At 48.8% G+C, this 20,828-nt stretch overlaps 4 protein-coding genes across 4 annotated transcripts; 3 read left to right on the top strand and 1 right to left on the bottom strand.

Annotated features, from left to right (window-relative positions):
* Positions 1 to 214: 214 nt before the first annotated feature.
* On the top strand, positions 215 to 869 carry LOC123446355 (histone H3.2-like). Its single transcript, XM_045123000.1, has one exon. It carries the CDS (start codon positions 291 to 293, stop codon positions 699 to 701), a length of 411 nt encoding a protein of 136 aa, XP_044978935.1. The 5' UTR covers positions 215 to 290; the 3' UTR covers positions 702 to 869.
* Positions 870 to 1,566: 697 nt separating this feature from the next.
* LOC123446343 (fructose-1,6-bisphosphatase, cytosolic-like) lies at positions 1,567 to 4,425 on the top strand. The gene is made up of 10 exons (XM_045122994.1): positions 1,567 to 2,122; positions 2,240 to 2,314; positions 2,417 to 2,545; positions 2,691 to 2,804; positions 2,900 to 2,986; positions 3,110 to 3,180; positions 3,265 to 3,330; positions 3,516 to 3,602; positions 3,697 to 3,772; positions 3,986 to 4,425. Exons 1-10 carry the CDS (start codon positions 1,916 to 1,918, stop codon positions 4,097 to 4,099), a joined length of 1,026 nt encoding a protein of 341 aa, XP_044978929.1. The 5' UTR covers positions 1,567 to 1,915; the 3' UTR covers positions 4,100 to 4,425.
* Positions 4,426 to 11,194: 6,769 nt separating this feature from the next.
* Positions 11,195 to 13,191, bottom strand: LOC123446330. Its single transcript, XM_045122991.1, has 4 exons — positions 12,790 to 13,191; positions 12,391 to 12,676; positions 11,622 to 12,290; positions 11,195 to 11,543 (listed from the first exon to the last, which is right to left on the bottom strand). Exons 1-4 carry the CDS (start codon positions 13,053 to 13,055, stop codon positions 11,457 to 11,459), a joined length of 1,308 nt encoding a protein of 435 aa, XP_044978926.1. The 5' UTR covers positions 13,056 to 13,191; the 3' UTR covers positions 11,195 to 11,456.
* A 4,290-nt stretch (positions 13,192 to 17,481) lies between these two features.
* On the top strand, positions 17,482 to 20,499 carry LOC123446321 (cysteine-rich receptor-like protein kinase 10). The gene is made up of 7 exons (XM_045122988.1): positions 17,482 to 18,507; positions 18,677 to 18,817; positions 18,909 to 19,039; positions 19,156 to 19,366; positions 19,563 to 19,800; positions 19,892 to 20,045; positions 20,122 to 20,499. Exons 1-7 carry the CDS (start codon positions 17,637 to 17,639, stop codon positions 20,452 to 20,454), a joined length of 2,079 nt encoding a protein of 692 aa, XP_044978923.1. The 5' UTR covers positions 17,482 to 17,636; the 3' UTR covers positions 20,455 to 20,499.
* The last annotated feature ends 329 nt before the right edge of the window (positions 20,500 to 20,828 follow it).

Genomic DNA, 20,828 nt, shown 5'->3' on the forward strand with positions numbered 1-20,828 from the left:
ACGAAGCACCAAGCCGCGGATCGGCTCCCACGATCCGCGTGACTCATCTGAAGCCGTATCTTCACCGTCCGCTCCCCCGAAATCCAACGCTCAAAACCAACCTTCGCTCCCAAAACCAACCCTCACCGCCACCGAAAACCCAAAATTTTCGCAGCCTCGCGCCCACCCGCTGCCTATTAAAACCACCCGGTTCCCCATCGTCCTCCTCGCCCCAAATCCCCTCCATTCCCAGATCCCCCAAGAGCTCCCCCTCCTCCACCCACGACGCGAAGCCCTCCCTCCCCGTCCCGATGGCGCGCACGAAGCAGACGGCGAGGAAGTCGACCGGCGGCAAGGCGCCGAGGAAGCAGCTGGCGACCAAGGCGGCGCGCAAGTCCGCCCCGGCCACCGGCGGCGTGAAGAAGCCCCACCGCTTCCGCCCCGGCACCGTCGCGCTCCGTGAGATCCGCAAGTACCAGAAGAGCACCGAGCTGCTCATCCGCAAGCTCCCCTTCCAGCGCCTGGTGAGGGAGATCGCGCAGGACTTCAAGACCGACCTCCGCTTCCAGAGCTCCGCCGTCTCCGCGCTGCAGGAGGCCGCCGAGTCCTACCTCGTCGGGCTCTTCGAGGACACCAACCTCTGCGCCATCCACGCCAAGCGCGTCACCATCATGCCCAAGGACATCCAGCTCGCCCGCCGCATCCGTGGCGAGAGGGCCTAGGCTGCTTCGAACTTCTAGCTTCGTTGGACGTGTAGCGAATGTTAGCTTCTGAACCTGTGTCGTTTGATGGAAATCTAGTTTGTGGTAGGAAGGTTCCTCGTTGTGTTCTGGTGCTGTGCCTGATGTAACCATCTTGTTACCATCAGCAATGGAAAGTTGGCTATCGGATCTTGTCTGTGTGCTCTATATGATCAATTGTTTGTCAGTCTGATCTTGCCCCAAATTTAAACAAAAAATTGGATTACTGATATTTTGGATTGTCAACTGAAAGCCCCAAACCAATTGTGTACCCCACTGTGCTTCTGAATCTTACCATCTCGTCACTGTGCATGCTTTTGACATCCAATCCTAGCCCATTTTCTTCAGGTGAACAAATAAAGGCTGATTCATTTTTTCCCGGGATTGGAAACTGGAGTGTGATAATCCTCAAGCCTGGCCAACCTGTCAAACATTTTTCCTGAATGTCTTGCCGGCATTTGGTACTCCTACTCCTAGCACACAGCAGCAGTTGCATCATGTATGGTTGAGGGCTTGAGGCTGACGAGCGATGGCTAACAGCCTGTGACATCTGCCGTATGCATCTCTCTAATACAGAGGCCGGAGGTCGGCCTTCTTTTCTAAAAAAAATAAATCTGCCGTTGGACTTCTTCTTGCCCCAAGGCCAAGGCTAAAGCTATCCGTTCTATATACTTTAATGCCACTTCCTTGTGAAGCTCCTGCATTATCCTCCCATGAACACGTTAGTCAACTGAATGCAACATGCTGACAGGGATGCTTAGGCCTTTTTCTTCTCCTTCTTAATTACTGTCTACATGTAAACACACGAGGAGCAGAGGATCAGGGCGAACATATAGGAGTAGCAGTAAACACTATCACCCGAGTAGTGTCCTGGTCAAATGGGCACAGGCTGCTCCTCCCTTCTTTCCCGGACACGTCTGGCCGCGCTGCCGAGCATATCCACGCCGACGTGGAAGCCCGCACCGCACCTCATCCGGCACGCCTCCCACCGGCCACCGGCTTCCGTTCCGCCGCCTATATCATCAATCCCCGGGCCGCGCATCGGATTCCCTCTCCCCATCTCTAACAACCATCCGCGGGCGGTGCAATCTGTTTGCATCCGTCCTTCCCACCCCTCAGCCGCCCTCGCTCGCTAGCGCAGTTGCTCGGCGGAGAATCGGCGGCGGTCCAGAGCAGAGCAGAGCAGAGAAGAGAGGATGGACCACGCGGCGGAGGCGCAGCGGACGGACCTGATGACGATCACGCGGCACGCGCTGAACGAGCAGGGCCGGCACCCGGAGTCCCGGGGCGACTTCACCATCCTCCTCTCCCACATCGTCCTCGGCTGCAAGTTCGTCGCCTCCGCCGTCAACAAGGCCGGCCTCGCCAAGCTCATCGGCCTCGCCGGCGACACCAACATCCAGGCAAGCAACCGATCCCAGCCTACATGATCCATGATCCAAGTCCTCGAGTCGAGTCCCTTTCCCGCCTCTCTTTATTAATTAATGTTTGCGCGCGCGTTGACGGGAACGGGAGAGCAGGGGGAGGAGCAGAAGAAGCTGGACGTGCTCTCCAACGAGGTCTTTGTCAAGGCGCTCATCAGCAGCGGCCGCACCGTAATGCACTCCTCTCTTCCGACTCCTTGAGCAGACAATCTTCCCGGCAAAGTAAGCAATCCAGAGCCAAGGATCCGCTGACTTCGTCTCCTCTCTGCGCAGTGCCTTCTCGTGTCTGAGGAGAACGAGGCGGCCATATTCGTGGACGCCCCGCTCCGCGGGAAGTACTGCGTATGCTTCGACCCCTTGGACGGCTCCTCCAACATCGACTGCGGCGTCTCCATCGGGACCGTATGCGCTCCCTGCCACCCTGCTTCTCCGAGCAGAGCTGCTACCTGTTGATGACCGGTTCAGTGACACCGTTCAGAAACGAAGGCGCCATGTGCACTGGTTTACTCACCGCTATCATTCTGATCGGCGTTTCTCTGCTCTGCAGATCTTTGGGATCTACATGATCAAAGACAAGGACAACGCGACTCTGGAGGACGTGCTGCAGCCCGGGACCGACATGATCGCTGCTGGCTACTGCATGTACGGGAGTTCATGCACGGTAAACTATGTTATGCCCCCCTACATGTATTTTCAGTCCCGTTACTTTACCCCAACCCTCCACCCTAGGTTGAACCTTGGTCTGGTTTCTCGCAGCTTGTGTTAAGCACTGGGAATGGTGTGAATGGCTTCACTCTTGATCCTTCCCTTGGGGAGTTCATACTTACCCATCCCAACATAAAGGTTTGTGATACAGCTTACAACAGCACACTTCTGTCTACAATTTATTCACTGATCTGCAACGAAAGCTTAGCGAAAAAAGATTCGTTATCTGTGTGTTTGGTTTGACGCTTCTTGGTTGTGCAGATACCAAGCAAGGGGAAGATCTATTCTGTCAACGAAGGGAATGCCAGAAACTGGGACGGGCCGACAGCAAAGTATGTACAGCAGATCTCATTTCAAGTAAACAAACATCGCATTCTCTTAAGAACTTGAGCTGAATTCTCCACCCAACATTGCAGGTACGTAGAGAGATGCAAGTTCCCCCAAGACGGCTCATCGCCCAAATCCTTGAGATATATTGGAAGGTGAGGCGGTCTTTCAGCTGTTGGTCTTTTTTTTTTTTTTTTTTTTTTTTTTTTTTTTTTTTTTTTGAAAAGGAATTCAGCTGTTGGTCTGAACAGCAAACCGAATTATTCCATGGTTAAGTCAGTCTGATTGCTCCTGTTTGACTGAAGTTAATAATATTGTCATGTTATTCCACGCTCCACAGCATGGTTGCTGATGTTCACCGTACCCTGCTCTACGGAGGCATATTTCTGTACCCCGCGGACAAGAAGAGCCCCAACGGAAAGCTTCGGTACGCTGATACTAGCAGTCTCCTACGTGGTATCCCCAGCAGATTATGCTTATCCATGTGCATTCCTGAGGCTGTTGACATGTGCTATTTTCAGTGTTCTGTACGAGGTATTCCCCATGTCGTTCCTGATGGAGCAAGCCGGAGGCCAGTCTTTCACCGGCAAACAGCGGGTAAAGGTCACTGAATTCACCAAATTCCTTTGTATCAGAGCAGCACTATGCCACACCGTCTGATTCTGATGCAAAGCATATTTGACTCTGCATAGCTGCATGCACAATCGCCTTTTACAAAATCATGGAGTATCCATGTCTTGCCTCGATCCGTGCTCTTGCCGATCCTTGGCGTGCCTTAACTGAAAAGTGGTTGCTGCGTTTGCGTTGCAGGCCCTTGAAATTGTCCCTTGTGACATACACCAGAGGTCTCCGATATTCCTCGGGAGCTACGATGATGTGGAGGAGATTAAATTACTGTACGCTTCGGAGTCGAGCACCGCCTGATCTGAGCACATATACGCATGTTCTGCATCGCGTTGCTAAAAGGAAAAGTTATGCTCAGCGTTGTGGCGGAACTCCTTGGGTAGCTGCTACGCATTCGTCGGGTGATGTTTAGAAAACATCCACCACCTTGATAACCCTAGGATTGTAAGCTCGTCAACCGTCCGATCTTCTTTCAATGAGCTTTGCAACAAGGCTCGTGTTGCTTTCGGCGCTTTGCAACACGAGTCATGTTGTGCTACGGTCGAACTGTTTTTTTTTAAACAATGCCTATGTTTCAGAAACAAAGACTGTGTTGCGAAAATATCTATATAATTGTATTTACAACAGAGTTTGTTATAGAGTATTTTCTGCAACAAAGATCGCGTTGCAGAAATATCTACCGTTAGGACGTTTGCAACAGAGTTCGTGTTGCAGAACTTTTGCAGCGCATATATTGTTGCAGATTATTTTTTACAACAAAGCTAATGTTGCAGTTTTTTCAATAAACTAGTTTTAAAACATAATTAATGTTGCAGAAAATTTTCTTGCAACAAGAAGGATGTTGCAAGAAAATAATCATTGCTCACGGCAAGTCTGGAGACCATCCCGCTGTGCTGCTAGTGCGACTACATGTGGCTTGTGTTGTTTATCCATATAAAAGGATAAGGAAGAAGCATGTGCAAGTTGTTGGTACGTGGTGAGGCATGTGTCAGCTGGACAAGGCAGCGGATCGTTCCTTTAGGATCCATCGGTGGATACATATCGTTTCCCTACTTTTATATGGTGATTCTGACATTATTGTCATGGCCTCGATGTAACAATATCCGTGTATACATATATTTGACATTGCACGTCATTCTAATAAGTACTCCATTTCCAGTTGACGTCTTCAAGGACACAGAGGGAGCCCCCGCAATGCGGACCCCCCGAGAAACCCTAGATCCGTCGCCGTCCAACCTCCCCCTTCCCCCTCTCCTCGCCGTCGCCTGAGCGGCTCTCCGGCGAAGCCCGGTCGGCTCCGGGGATGGCAACGACGAGGCGTTTCTTCTGGCCTGCGGCGACTCCAAGCAAATCCTTGGCCGTCGAGGCCCGGTCGGCTCCGGGGATGGCGACGACGAGGCGTTTCTTCTGGCATGCGGCGACTCCAAGCAAATCCTTGGCCGACAGTCAACGGCCGGGTCTCGGGCTGGTGAGGCGGTGAGGGTGGCCGTCGGTGGACCGTGGAGGTTGCGGACACGACTCCTCCTGTGGGCGCGGGTGTGTGACGGAGGATGCGGGCGGGAGTGCGACGATGGCAAGCTGAGGTGGCTCCAGTGGGGGCTCCTGGACGTGCCAGCTGTGTGGGGCGAATCCTAGGCGGGGCATTGCCTCGCCTAGGGCGGGAGGCAGCGACGACGTCGAGCAGGTTGGCGGGCCAGACCTTTCCAATAAGTCAGGTGACTTAAAACCAATGACTTATAAGTCACGCCAGTTTGGTTGTCATCTGACTTATAAGTCACCTGACCACACCTTCCCATCCTGTTTTTTTCACCATTCTTTTCTTCGCGCCATTTCATTTTACAAATCCATTTCAAATATGCGTACATATATCCATACAAGTCATCACTAACAAATATTCCCTCCTTTCCTAAATATAAGTCTTTTAAGCGATTTTACTAGGAGTCTACATATGGAGCAAAATGGTTGAATCTACACTCTAAAATATGTCTATATGCATCCGTATGTAGTCCACTAATGAAGTCTCTAAAAAGACTTATATTTAGAAACGGAGGGAGTACAAATTACATTGTTCGACACTAGAACAAATACCAATTACTGCCTACTATGCAGTCCTTCCGCTATCCAATCACGAAAAACGTTCATGTTATAATCATCACGCGAGTTTTGCCCCTGCGATTGAGTTGCACGGCTTCGTCGTTGGCGTCGGCGTCGTAGGCGACTAGGCTCATCCACCATTGGAATGAACTCCTCATCATCATCACACTCTCCAAAATCTCTATCCTCCAATTTACTCTCTCTAATGAAATTGTGTAAAGCCATGCATGATGAAATAATTTTACTTTGCTTTGGTGGTGGATAAGAGGGCATGTGCAACAAAATCCTCCACTTGTTCTTGAGTACTCCAAAGCATCGCTCTATTGCATTGCGAATTTGGGAATGTCTATGATTAAATGTTTGTCTTTTACCTCTTGGCGGTGGACCTTGATTGTACTCTTGAAAATGGTACTTCGTTCCTTTGTACGGTGCAAGATAACCAGGTTGGTTAGAGAATCCCGAGTCCACCACATAAAACTTCCCTACAATGTTAAACTGTTAGATAAACATCAATCATCGGACTGATCAAAGAAATGTGTACCGCAATCTAAATGTACCTTGGGGAGGATGTGGGAAATGGCTGCCAAATTTGTTTAGTGCTGCCTTGAACACCCTCATGTCATGAACCGACCCAGGCCACCCAGTAACGATGAAGGTGAATCTCAAGTCAAAATCACAAATTGCTAGCACATTCTCAGTAGTAGTTGATTTTCGGTTCATGTGTGTGATGAGGTCTGTCTTTGGCACAACCACCTCTATATGTGTTCCATCAATGGATCCAATGCAATTATCGAAGAACGGAGCAAACATTGGATTTTGAACTCTTGGATGAGGTGTACTAAACTGTGGATCTAGTGGATGAATTGTGTTTCCTGCCAACTTAACCAAACATTCCAAGACTTTATCAAACTTCCTATGAAGTGTCTCCATTGATCGAACAAAACGATTTTCAGCCTGCCACATAAATTGGGGAGCACCAACCTTCCATAAGAACATGGCTAAAGATTCCACAGATGTCATCCTCCTAGTAGATTTCAATCCATATGACTCTACTAGCAAATTGTGCAGGCTATCAAACACCTCTCTATCCATTCTAAACATGTTGAAACATTGTGTCTTGTGCTGTAATGTCCTCATGACCCACTCATATCTAGTTTCTTTAGGTTGGCGGTACATGTTTTTATTTCCCATGTTCTCAAGGTGGTACGTACCAATGATTTGTGCAGCGCTGAATATTATGTTCTTCCTCCTCTCTGTTGCTGCAGCTTCTTGTTCCTCCTCTTCTTCGTCCTCCTCTGCCCACTGATCCATGGTGGCAACCATCCATTGCTACAAAAATATATGAATCATTATAAATATAACAACAATATAAAATTTTGTACCAACAAGTAACATAATATGAATCATTATAAATATAACACATCAAAGTAAAATATATGAATCATTATAAATATAACACATCAAGCTACAAAAAATGCTTCAAGTTGGTACTGCTACAGTTTACTTCACATACTTCAGTCAACATAAATATAACACATCATTATAAATATAACAGAATTATAAATATAACAGAATTTACTACACATATTTATACAGAATTATAAATATAAATATATTTATAACAGAATTATAAATATATTTACTACACATATTTACACAGAATTATAAATATAAATATATTTATAATAGAACTATAAATATAACAGAATTTACTACACATCAAATACTCCAGAAGCATAACATGATTCAAGTTCACATAACACGGCATAACATGATTACAGTTCAAAGTGAAGTTCACATGACATGACATGATTACACTTCACATAACATGACATAACATTACTGCTACAGTCTACGGTCACAATTCCTCTCTGTTGGCAGCGCATCTGGATCCACGCAAGCCTTGCTTCAAGAGTCTGCATAGCTCTGAAAAGGCCCTCTTGTTAGCATCCATGAACAACTCCGAAGCCACCCACATTTCCACGGATGCTTCAGCTACCCCACACTCTTTAGCAAGAGCTACACACTGATCCATCTCTTCTTGAATTGCTTGGCGTTTTTGCACCATGATATGTGCTTGTGCATTTACCATTGCCCTGGACCGAGCCTCCTCCCTCATGGCATAATTGTCCTCCTTTTTCTTCCCTTCCTCCATGGCAATCTTGATTTCATTCACCAGCCCTCTAAGAGCTTTAATCATAGGACTCTTGGTTTTCTTGGAAGGGCTCTCTCCTGTTGTTCCAATGCTGCTGGCCCTCTTGCTGCTACTGCTAGCCCTCTTGTTGGCACTGCCCATGGGACTGCATGTGTCGTCTTCTCCAGTCCCATCACAAAGATCTGGTGCAACACCATTGCGTGGCTGGTTTTCTTCCTCATCAAATCCTGGACAAAATGCAGATGCTCCATCCACTGTCACATTATCGAAGATCAGCATCAAATCATCTAGATAGGGGGGCACTCGATCCTTGAATACTCTGTAGCACTCGGTTCTCCCCTTGGTATTAGCTTGCCACCATGACTCGCTTGCCAGGATTTCACCATTTGGACCTCGGCTTAGTCCACTGTACTTCACCTGCACCTCTTTCCAGAAAGTTGCCAAGACCTTTGCTTGGGTATATCTATTCTTCATAGCCTTCACATTATATTTCTATCCACAAGATCTACGAAAATCTCTGCATATGTTCTTCCACCCAACATGAGCCATTTGATTGTTTGGGCGGTTCCCGTCACTAATCTCGCGAATGACTAATTTTAAAAAGAGTTCTAGCCTTGGTTCATTCCATTTAGCATTATCAAAGCCACGCTGTCATGCATTGCAACTCGATTACAAAACGATACTATGTGATACTTTGCAATTGTGAAACACATGAGCACTGCAAATGTTACCTCATCCGAGTCGTCTTCTTCCTCGTCGGAGTTCTGGAGCATGTTGAAGTTGGTACAGTAGAAGCCTTCCTCGTCGTCGTCCAGGTCAATGTGGCCTCCAGTCTGAGCGCTTGCGGCATTGGTCAGGGACCTGCCGCGCTTGACTACACCACCACCGCGACCAGCCCCTGACCTTGCTGGACGAGGAGGCATGCCGGCGCTGGATGAGGTTCCTCGGCTACCTGCGCCTCGACCGCGTCGAGCCGTGGCCACCACATGCTTGCCGCTGCATCGACGGGGAGGGGCCTCCTGGGACTGCAGAACATGCTCGTACTCCGACAGGGCAGGAAACGCCGCCGCCTCGGAGTTCAGGTCCACTCCCCCCGGCACTGGCAGATCAAGGAAGGTCGGGGCCGCACCCAGGCCTCCAGTCGCTGCGCCCAGAGCACCCAGGCCTCCAGTCGCCGCGCCCAGGGCACCCACGCGCGGAGAGAAGCCTCCAGCCGCCGGAGTGCGAAACGGAGCAGCAGCCGCACGAATCGGTGGGGAGTAGTTGCCGACCTGGGAGCCGTCACCAAAGAAGTCCTCTTCCTCGTCGACGCCTTGGGAATCTTGGAAAAGGGCGGCGAAGCTCCTACCGGCCATGGTGGAGACCGGGCGGCGAGCGGAGGAGGCGAGCGGATCCGGGCGGCGGTGTGCTGGATCGAAAGGATTCCGGCCGGGGCGAGCTCGCGATGGAGGGCGGCGGCGGCGAGACCTGGGGTGCGCGGTGGGGAGGGATGGGGTGCGCGGTGGGCGAGGGATGGGGTCACGGGTGGGGTGCGCGGTGGGCGGGCTGAAAAAGTGGTGGGACCCACCCAAAAGTAAGTGACTTATAAGTTTTAAGTTAAGGTGTAGCAACTTATGACTTATAAGTTGGGGTGACTTATAAGTTGGGCCTGTTTGGCAAAATAAGTCACTTTTTACACTTTTTAACTTATAAGTTGGTGACTTATTTGGAACCAAACATGGCCCTAGTCTTGTCCTGACCGCGTGCATGGGTCGCCTTTGGAGCGGCCTGAGGTGACCGTGCACGATGTGCTGGAGTGGAGCGACGCATGCCGGTGTGTGGTCTGCTGTTGGTGGTGCGCCGTTGGGTGCAGATCCTCCCGATGTAAGTCTTGCTCGACGCAGGTGATGGAAACATCTGTGGATGTTGTTTTCCTTCTTGAAGGCATCACCAAGAAGATTGGTTACCCTTTTGCCATTTGGGATCCATTCTTCGGGTGAAAACTCAAATCCGCTTTGCCGGATTGGCAACGGGGCGGCCTTGGCAACCTTACTTTGTTGGAAGCATTGTTAGAAAGGTTCTTGGTCGATGCACCCGATTGGTGATGATAGGGGAGTCTGCGTTGCCGCGCCCGTTCGTGGCTTGCCGTTGCATGGTGGTGGTGGCAGCAGAAGCTCGATGGCATGCGGGGAACGTCCGACAAGTTGTGTTTGTCCTCCTTTCGGGGTCGGAGCGGCCCATCTCCACCTCTCTTTGGAATGTTTTCTCTCTCCAATGTCGGTGAGGTTGATGAATACGCTTGTGACGAACATGCTTGATGAAGGTGCTCTTTGTTTTTTTTTTCCAGCAAGGTCGAAGTCGCCGATCATGTGTGCGATGGGCGGTATATGATGACTCTGTAATGAGGCTATGGTGTGCTCTAGTCTATCATATTTAGTTTGCCTCACATCTTCATGTGCGGTTAGCCTAGTAGCAGTGGCGGAGGCTGGGGGTGCGAGCCAGGGCCCTGTCCCCCCCTAACATTAGTGATTTAAGCCCGGTACCACCACTTGGTCGAAGAGAGCCCGGTACCACCACTTGGTCGAATTAAACAGAACCAAAACAGCTACCACCAGGACTTACTTCTTTGACGTACTTATCTGGCCTGGTTTCCTTCAATAAACAGAGTAGTTCTCGTCGTCGGCGTACTTCTTTGAATGTATTCTTAACAGCTTTCTTGCTAACTTTTAAAATATTAATAAGTACTCCGAGAGAGAGGGGAACGTCATACCAGGGAGCATACTGCCAGGGAGGGATTCCCCAAGAGAACAATCCTTCCCTCAGGTGGCGTCTAACGAGTGAACGATTGTGTTTTGACCAAAATTTGTTTTGCACTTCCGATCACGATGCATTCATACGTGGGGTATGGAGGACCACATCTCCTTACTTTTCTCTCATGATGACTGTTAGCCAAGATCAATTCCAACATACTCCCTCCGTTTCTAAATATAAATCTTTTAAGATATTTCATTAGGTGACTACATACAAAGCAAAATGAGTGAATATACACTCTAAAGTATGTCTGCATACATCCGTATGTAGTTCTTTAGTAGAATCTCTAGAAAGACTTATATTTAGGAACGGAGGGAGTATATACGTAGTTCATCATTATCAACAGTAAGAGTTCATTGATCTTGTAATTCATCACAGTTTTACATATATATTCAGAGGAAGGAAAACACCACAGATAGAAGCCTCAAGCATTCAGTCACCAATTAAGTTTTTAAGGTCCCCTAAAAAAAGTTTTGAAGGGGGCTGGACAAATCGACCATATACATGAGAGCACGGCAACACTACTTGGTCAAATTAAACAGAACCAAAACAGCTACCACCAGGACTTACTGATCAAGCAAATGCACGACCAAGCTTCATCTCAACCGGCTGTGGCCGTCAAGTCGAATGTTCCACCAGCCTACTGATGAACACGTCTGTCAGCGGTGTCTTCGAGGTAAGCATGGCCTGGAGCAGCACAACAGCCTGCAAGACAGGGAAATCTCAACAAGCTGGATCCAGCAATTGCTCTGCATAAATCTAAAATTCTAGCTACCTTATTACCTCCTGTTTCGTGATGTTAATGTCCATCTCCACCACGTCAGCCTTGTCTCTGCCACGCCAGTGCTTCGCCACCGACATCGCGGAGGCCTGGTGGATCAGCAGATCATCGTCTACCACATACTTTCGGTCTTCGACAAGGTCATAACGACAGCCAACACACGAGCTATGCGATACCAGACCCATGAAGTTCTTTTGTTCCACGACGTCTTTCTTGGCGGTGGAGCAGTCAGGGTGCCTACAGAACGGGCTAAGGGGTGGATTCAGCAACGTCTCAGCGGGGTAGCCACCTGCTATGAAGCCTGCCGCGTCGAGTTCGACGACGCTGGTGTACAGATTGGCCATGCCGCCGGTGCCGAGAGGAGAGGCGAGGTCACTGTCATACATGTTCTTGATCACACAGCCCAGTGGGTAAGTCAAGAAGCCGAGGAGCAGATCCACGAAATCATGCTTGCATTCAGCATAAATGACCTCCTTCTCTTTGGCGTCGTAAAAAAACTTGGTCTTAAATTCTGGTAAAGTTCCCGGGTCTTCATTGGGAGTTGCTACGGTTTTCTGGTTGATGCTCGGTTTGGCAGTGACACGAGCATCCTGATCACCGGTTCCCATGGATAGGAACACATCAGTGAATATGGTATCCGACGAGAGAGAAGCCTTCAGCATGGATATAACCTGAAGTATACAGAATAATCCAAGTTAAGCTAGTAGAAAAAATGCTTCAACTTCTAGAAGCGTATATATACTATCTAAATTGATAACTAAATTGTGCTACCTTTGGCCAGCTGACACACACTTCTACCTCCTCAAACCCGGGGAAGACGGCGTCAGATTCAGAGCTGAACCTGTGAATCAGCGAGGTGCACGCCGGCGTGATCGTCCAGTCATCGCTGATCACAAACCGTTCTTTACACCTCACGAACTTACCAGGTGAAGGGATTGCTCCACAGTATGCACGCACAAGTCTGTCCATCACTTTCCAACAGCTACAGAGATTGCCGTTTACCTTCAGGTTCTGCTGGCTCTTGACGAACGCACCGTGCTGGAAGAAAAGATCAATCCTGGGCCCGAGAATATATAGCAGGGTAACTAAGTCAAGAATTCAAGGTCAAGAAATCGAAGCTAGTAACTAGATCATCATGCATTAGTTCGTCTTCCAAGAGAAGATACGTACCGGCCACCAAACTCATGGGCGGTCGACGGCGTGAGAAGCATGCCATGGCAGGCCTCAACCTTAAGCAGCTTACCTCCCGTGAGGCGGCTGATGCTGTCGCAGAGGTTGGAGAGGCATCCCGGCGACGGCGACACGCAGAACTGGATTGCGGATAGCGGAAGCGTGAGGAAGCTGAGGAGGACGTCGACGAAATCGGAGCCCGCGTCGGCAAACAGCACGCGGTTGCGGGACTTGTCGACGGCGAGGTTAATCTTGATGGAATCCATGGGTGCAGACTGCAGACTATTCGTACTAGTTCAGGGGATGTCCAAGAAAATATGGGATGTAGTAGAAATTTGTGGAGACTCTGGGATTTGTAGAGGGGAGGAGTAAAGCGCGAACTTGAGGGCTTTTGTCCCCCCATTCCAGTGCTCCTTTACTCCGGGCGAGTGCGCCTACACGCAGTGAGGTTCGTTCCTCTGTAGGCTTTACTTTTATTTATTTATTTAGAGGACCCTTTATAGAAAGTGATATTGTGAGTCCGAGCACCCGTGTGATATGTAGGATAGGCGTGTTGCCCCACAATTATGATATGTCTTCAAAATATCTATAATTTTTTACTTGTTCCATACTATAATATTACCATTATAGGATGGTTTTGGGTATTTATTTGTCGATTTATATTATTTTCTAGCACTAACCAATTAACCCAGAGCCAAGTGTTAGTTGTTGTTTTTTACATGTTTTTGGCTTTTCAGGTTTGCAGTACCAAACGAAGTCCAAATACCACGATTTTTTTTGATTTTTTTTCTGGACGAAAAGAAGACGTGGAAGCTTCTCGAGAAGACCAGAGGCCGCACGAGGGCCCCACAAGCCAACAAGGCACGCCCAAGGGGTGGTCGCGCCGTGTTAGCTTGTGGGCCCCTCCCGGCTCTCTTGACCTCACACTCCGGCTTACAGATTCTCATATATTCCGAAAATCCTAAAGAGCAACCCGAAACACTTTTTCCACCGCCACAAGTTTCTGTTTCCCCGTGTGTCAATCTGGAGCCCTGCTTCACTGCCCCGCCAGAGGGGGAATCGATCACGGAGGGCCTCTACATTAACCTTGCTGCTCCCATGGTGATGTTTGAGTAATTCACACAGATCGACGAGTTCGTAGTTAGGGCCTGTTTGGTTTCCAGCCACACTTTGCCAAGCCAAAATTTGGCAGCCACAGTTTAGTTGACATATGTTTGATTTTTGCCACATTTTGGCTTGCCACACTTTATTGCCGCTATGGCCCATTTGGCATAGAGTCATTTTTTTGCCAACTTTTGCCAAATTTTGACGTTCGTTTTTTCAGCCACACTTTATGGCTTGCCACACTTTAATGGCTTGCCACGCTTTGGCTTGGCAAAATTAGTCTCCAACCAAACAGACCCTTAGTACTTTGATGGCTATCTCTCTCTATGTTCTTCAATACAAAGTTCATCGCATATTTTTTATGATCTATTCAATGTAATCACTTTGTGTGGTGCGTTTGTTGGGATTCGATGAATTGTGGGTTTATGTTCAGATTGTTCATGAAATTATATTGAGTTCCTTGCAGCTCTTTTCATATATGCATTATTATATGATAGCTTCGTAATTCTCTCCGATCTATTGATATAGTTTGACCAACTAGATTGATTTATCTTCACTTGGAGAGGTGCGTTGTAGTGGGTTCAATCTTCTGATGCTCAATCCTAGTGACAGGAAGGGACATGACACGTATTTGTATTATTGCCACTAAGGATAAAACGACGGGGTTAATTCATATTAATTAGATTTACTTTGTCAACATCATGTCATTATTCTTCAAGCATTACAATGTTTTACTTAATACTCTAGATGCATGCTGGATAGCGGGTGATGGGTGGAGTAATAGTAGTAGATGCAGGCGGAAGTCGGTCTACTTGCTTACAGACGTGATGCCTATATGTGATGATCGCTTCCATTAATAAATATTATATAACTATACGCTTTTCTACCAATTGCCCAACAATAATTTGTTTACCCACCGTATGCCTTCTACATGAGATATACCTCTAGGGAAACCTATGGCCCCCCGGTCTATTCACACACACACACACACACACACACACACACACACACACACACACACACACACACACACAAACGCTACTATTTACTTGCTGCCATTTTTTTAATTCTCCATTTGATATTTATCCAACTATCATCTACACTACTTATCACTTGCAAGTAACGAGTGTAAGGGGATTGAGAACCCTCTTGCCCACGTTGGGTGTAAGTATGTGCTCTTTTGTGTGTAGGTGCTCAAGATGGGAAGTTGTGTGATACTCCTATTGGTTTGATAACCTTGTTCTCACTAAGGTAAATACTTATCTCTACTGTGATGCATCATCTCCTCCTCTTCGGGGAAAAACCCAACGCAGATCACAAGTATCATGTTGCGCATGAGATGGGCGGACATGCTTCTCCATGTTAGTTGCATGGTGGGATGCTTGTTCTGTGCAACCATGGAAGCCTAGCTTCTTGATCCGGATAGGCCAAATCCAACTGCTAGTGTTGCGGGTTGCATTGGACCTTGTTGGCCCTGTTGTTATTTAATACCAAATCTTCGATCTGCCTTATGCCGGCTTCCTCGATCTGGACGCCGACGTGTTTCGGTCTTCCACTTGGAGAACTCTGCTATTGATGCATGCCGCCATTGGATATCTAGATTGGAATTGATCCGGTCGGGCATGCCTTTATCTTCGGTCAGAGAGGCTACATGAGGGCGTGGCGCAAAACTTTGTTATCATGCCGGTGCCATGGGCATGTCTAAATATAGATTTCCATGGCATTGAGAATGGTGAAAAAGTCATGGAGGCTGCGATCAGAGGCTTTTAACGGTGCAGAGGAGTTTTAGTTGCGATGAAGACCGGTGGCACAATTTTTTCCTGTGTGGCGGGTGTTGAGGACTTGTAGCAACGACCTTGGCAGGAGGGGAGCATCAACACATATGGACAATATTTCTGGTGGTGCTTATCGAGTACCGAGCCATGATTTCTAGGGCGAAAGCCCAAGGTCTGGCCTTCATTCTTTGGATCTCGCGATGGCCTCGCTAAAGGCATTGTTTTGGGATCTCAGACTTTCTCCAAGGTGAAAACTCAAGCCCGTCGATGGGACGACGACAATGCTTGTGCATTTCCTTCTTGGGGTGTCGCTTTTGGAGATCCTCTTTTGCGGTCTGGGTGTTGTCTTTAGTGGTGGTTAGAGTGTTGTTGTTCCGAGTGTTTCATCACTTCAACGGGGTATTTGTTTTCTATTTTTTGTTCTTGGTAGTGTGCATCCTTGATGTCTTTCGATGTCTTGTTGGTGTAGAGCCTGGGTGTATCTTCGTTATACTAATATGTCCCCTTTATCGAAAAATATAATGTGAGATGGCTAGTAGTGAAGAGAGAGAGAGGACTTGGGGAGGGCTAGCTAATTAGGCCTTAATGGAGGACATGAAAGTGAGATCTACTTAATTTATTGCATGAAAGAGGAGTGTGAGATGTGCGAACATTGAGCTGACCATATCATACATATCCGAGACATGCAAGCTGTGAGGCGCACCGCTAATAATCTCATTACTAGCGACGTACCCGAAAATGGAGCTGGTGGTGCATGAGGACCACAAGCATGCTAGGAAATAATTACTGGTCGCGGGTGCTGGTTTTATGCACGTCACTAGTAGTTTATGCATTAGCGACGTGTTGGTTATCCTCCGCGATACTAGTAATTCCAGGCTCACAAGCTTCTAGGAACACATCACTAGCGGTGGACAACCATGGCGTGCACCACCGGCACTCCCCAAGTAGCGACGTGCACATTTAGTGCATACGCCACTAGTACTTTGTGACTTGTGAGATAACCTCTGGTGCGCCGGTTTTCGAACATGTTGCTAATAGCAATATCCTATAAGGAGTTCGTGTACTAGTGTTGAGTCAGCGCCACCGAGCTTCCATAGAAGTTAAAACGACAAGGAATATGTCAAGGGTCGCCTGATCTGGCTTCGGCATGGCTCCAACGAGTAATATTTGTGGTCTACAAGCCCAAATCGACCTTCATTATTTATGATGTGTTGTTTCAACATGTTGCAAGAGTGTATGATGTTTGTTGTGTGCTCGTGTGCTACATGTTGCAAGGGCTTAGGGTGAATGCTTTGAAGGGAGTCTCTCATGTTGCAAATGTATTTCATTGTTGTTGTGTGCCTTTTTCACATATGCTCACACATTATTTTTCCATGTTGCGATTATTATGAAACAATTTGAACGTTTTATTGCAATGGATGTATATTTTTTTCGTCCATAGAACCATTTGTTTCCAAGGACAACATTTAAAATGTTGTAATATTTGTTTTCTGTTTTTCTTACGAGATCATAGGTTAAATGTTGCAAACGATATTGCATACATGTTAAAAATGTTGCATGCGGAAGTTCAATGATGTGAGATCGCAGGTCATATATGTGACAGAAAATAGATCCGACGGTGAGAGGCAGATTTTTCTATTTCTGTTTTAAGCCTTGTACAATGCAAGATGTTTAAGAGAGGTGCTTAGTGAAATAAATCAAAATTTTCTTTAGCACATGTGCTTATTTGTATAAGGTAAACGCTTAATTAGACGTTTCTTTTATAAAAATAGGCACTGATGCTTCAGAAAATTTCGATTTATTTTTCTAAACACCTCACTGAGCACTTAGCATGGTACAGGACCTTAGCCCGTTAACGCCTAAGCTAGCGCGTGTGGAATAGTCTCAGTCTCAGGGACAAAGTCATGGTCCACAACTCAAAAGAAGCGTCCTTTTGTACAGCATCCATGCATCTCCTCTTCCAGTCCAATGCAACCAATTGCGAATTGCTTTCTTCGCTTGGCTGCGCGTGCGAACCCAACAATGACGCCCTCCCCACCAGCCATGCGTAGCTTGAGCCCACTGTACTCTCTCCTCCTCCTTACCGGCGCAGCCATGGCTGCCGCGGACCTCTGGAACACCGACTGCCCGAAAGACACAAACTACACCCGCGGCGGCGTCTTCCAGGCCAACCTCGACTCCCTCCTCGCCTTCCTCCCCGCCGCCGCCGCGTCGGCCACGTCCGGGTTCGCCGAGAACACCACCGGCACAGCGCCTGACGAGGCGTACGGGCTCGCACACTGCCGCGCCGACGTGAACGCATCGGTGTGCCGCGCGTGCCTGGAGGACGCGGCCACCAAGTGCCCCGGCCAGAAAACGTCCACGATTTACTACGACGACTGCCTCCTCCGCCACTCGAATGTGAGCTTCTTCGGCGTCGCCGACACGTCCCTGTGGGTCTACATGTGCAACCCGGACAACGCGACGCAGCCCGGGCTGTTCAGGACGCAGCTGGGAGCGCTGATGAGCAACCTCAGCAGCAGGGCGGCGTCGTCCCCGCGACTGTTCGCGGCCGGCACGGTCGACTTGACGCCCTTCCTGAAGATCTACGGCATGTCCTACTGCATGGGCGACCTCGCCGGCGACGACTGCAACCGCTGCCTTGACATAGCCGTCACGTACATCCCGAGAAGTTGCGACGGGAGGGCGGGAGGACGGATCACCGCCCGGAGCTGCTACATCCGGTACGAGCTGTACCGTTTCTACAACGCCCAGGCCACCGAGGCGGCGATGAACCCGCCACCGCCGCCAGCACCAGCAATAAACGGCAGCGACAACTCCGGCCCCGCAGGACGCGCCGGTGAGTCAATATCTCCGTCAACTTTGTGGTCAGTACAACCCCTACGTTTGCGCGTTCTTAGCTGGCTGGCATTTTCAGTTTGAGTCTAGACAGCGACTGAACTGATGAAATAGTAAACTATTCTGAATTTCCTTGCGCTGACTGTGACGAACCTTCGTGGTGGGCGCAGGAAACAACGCCATGGCCAAGATAGCTCTGTTCGTCTCCATTCCTGTTGCTATCGCGCTGTTGATGCTGTTGACGGTTGCTTTCTGTCTATGTAAAAGGAAGAACAACAAACCGCACGAACACGTGAGGATATCCAGCGCCGGTGAGTGCTTCTCGATCGAGTATAGCAAATCCTCTGAGCAAGAAAAGCCAGTCTTAATGTAATTAATCTATTGTTTGTTTTTTGTGAGCAGACATTGGGGATGGAGAAGACATGAGAAGCTCAGAGTCTCTGCTGTACGATCTGAGTACTCTAAGGGCGGCCACTGACAACTTCTCTGAAGAAAATAAGCTCGGGGAAGGCGGGTTTGGTCCAGTCTACAAAGTAATAAATACTGAACTTTTTTTCTAATGAGAAAAAAGATCTTTGGACATGAGCAATTTAATTTTCCATGTCTGAACTGAACTGAACGGTCGACTTGGTGTGGTTTCGCCGATCAGGGCACGCTGCACGATGGGCAGGAGATCGCGGTGAAGAGACTGTCAAAAACCTCCCAGCAAGGACTCGTGGAGATGAGGAATGAGGTTGTGCTGGTGGCCAAGCTTCAGCACAAGAACCTGGTGCGCTTGCTCGGCTGCTGCATCCAAGAGGAGGAGATGCTCCTCGTCTACGAGTTCCTCCCCAACAGAAGCCTCGACAAGATTCTATTCGGTACGTACCTCCTAGCTCTTGAGATTCACAAACTGTCATACGGGAAATACTACTCCCTTCGTCCCAAAATAAGTGTCTCAACTTTATAATAGCTCTAATACAAATTTGTACTAAGCTTAAAACAGTTATTTTAAAACGGAGAAAGTACCTAACAATATAGTTGGAATTGGACTGACATTTGCGTGCGTGCGTGCAGATCCTGCGAGGCGCCAGGAGCTTACCTGGGGGCACAGGTTCAGGATCATCCAGGGGATCGGTCGAGGCCTTCTTTACCTCCACGAAGATTCCAGGCTGACCATCATTCACCGTGACCTCAAGGCGAGCAACATCCTGCTAGACCCCGACATGAACCCCAAGATCTCCGACTTCGGCCTCGCCAAGCTCTTCAGCGTGGACGCCAGCGTCGGGAACACCAGCCACATCGCCGGAACCTAGTGAGTCTCTTATGACAAGTCATTGTGGTTGACTCGTTGGACGTGAGCCGATTTGGCTAACAATTAATGCGGTTCCCGTCTCGGAATGCAGTGGCTACATGGCGCCGGAGTACGCCCTGCACGGCATCTTCTCCGCCAAATCCGACGTCTACAGCTACGGCGTCCTTGTGCTGGAGATCGTCGCCGGCCGCCGCAACAATTTCAGCCAGTATCCTGGCACTAATGGCGAGGATCTTCTGACCACGGTACGGGTGTGACCGACCTTGCCCATGCCGGACCAGTCAACACAATGACTGACTAATTATGCCCCTGCATGTACAGGTCTGGAGGCATTGGAGCCGTGGGAGCGTGTCGGGGTTGCTCGACGGCTGCTCGGCCGACGGACTCCAGCCGTCGGAGATGCTGCGGTGCATCCACGTGGGGCTACTCTGCGTCCAGGAGGACGCGCACCTCCGGCCAGGCATGGCGGCGGTCGTCGTCATGCTCAACAGCCGTTCGGTTACGCTCCCTGTGCCGACGCCGCCGGCCTACCTCGTTCCGGGCCGCCCGGCCGCGTTGGGGAGGAGCACCACGGACGAGGCACACGCTCCGGCGGGAGCTGTTCGTCGGCCGCCTGTTAATGACGCCTCTGTTTCTGACCTGGAGCCCCGGTAGTCAAGAAAATGTTGCATTTGGTAGTTACATTTTTACCGATTAATTAATGATTTCTGCGTGCGGGCGTTTGTGTTATGTCAGTTTCATGTTTCAACAGAAATGCTATTTTTCAATCGACCGAAAATAATTCGTCTGAAGTTTAATTTTTGTGTAGTCAACAGCTCGCAGCTATTATTTGGACGAGACTCTGGCTTGCCCGGTCCTTCAATACGCCGATGACATACTGATTATCCTTGAGGCCAATCTTGACCAGTTAACCCATCTTAAATAGTACTCCCTCCGTTCCTAAATATACATCTTTTTAAATGTTTCACTATTAGACTACATGCGTATTTTAGAACATACATTCAATCATTTGGTTTCGTATGTAGACT

The sequence above is a fragment of the Hordeum vulgare genome, chromosome 1H (assembly GCF_904849725.1).
Source record: "Hordeum vulgare subsp. vulgare chromosome 1H, MorexV3_pseudomolecules_assembly, whole genome shotgun sequence".
NCBI lineage: Eukaryota > Viridiplantae > Streptophyta > Magnoliopsida > Poales > Poaceae > Hordeum > Hordeum vulgare.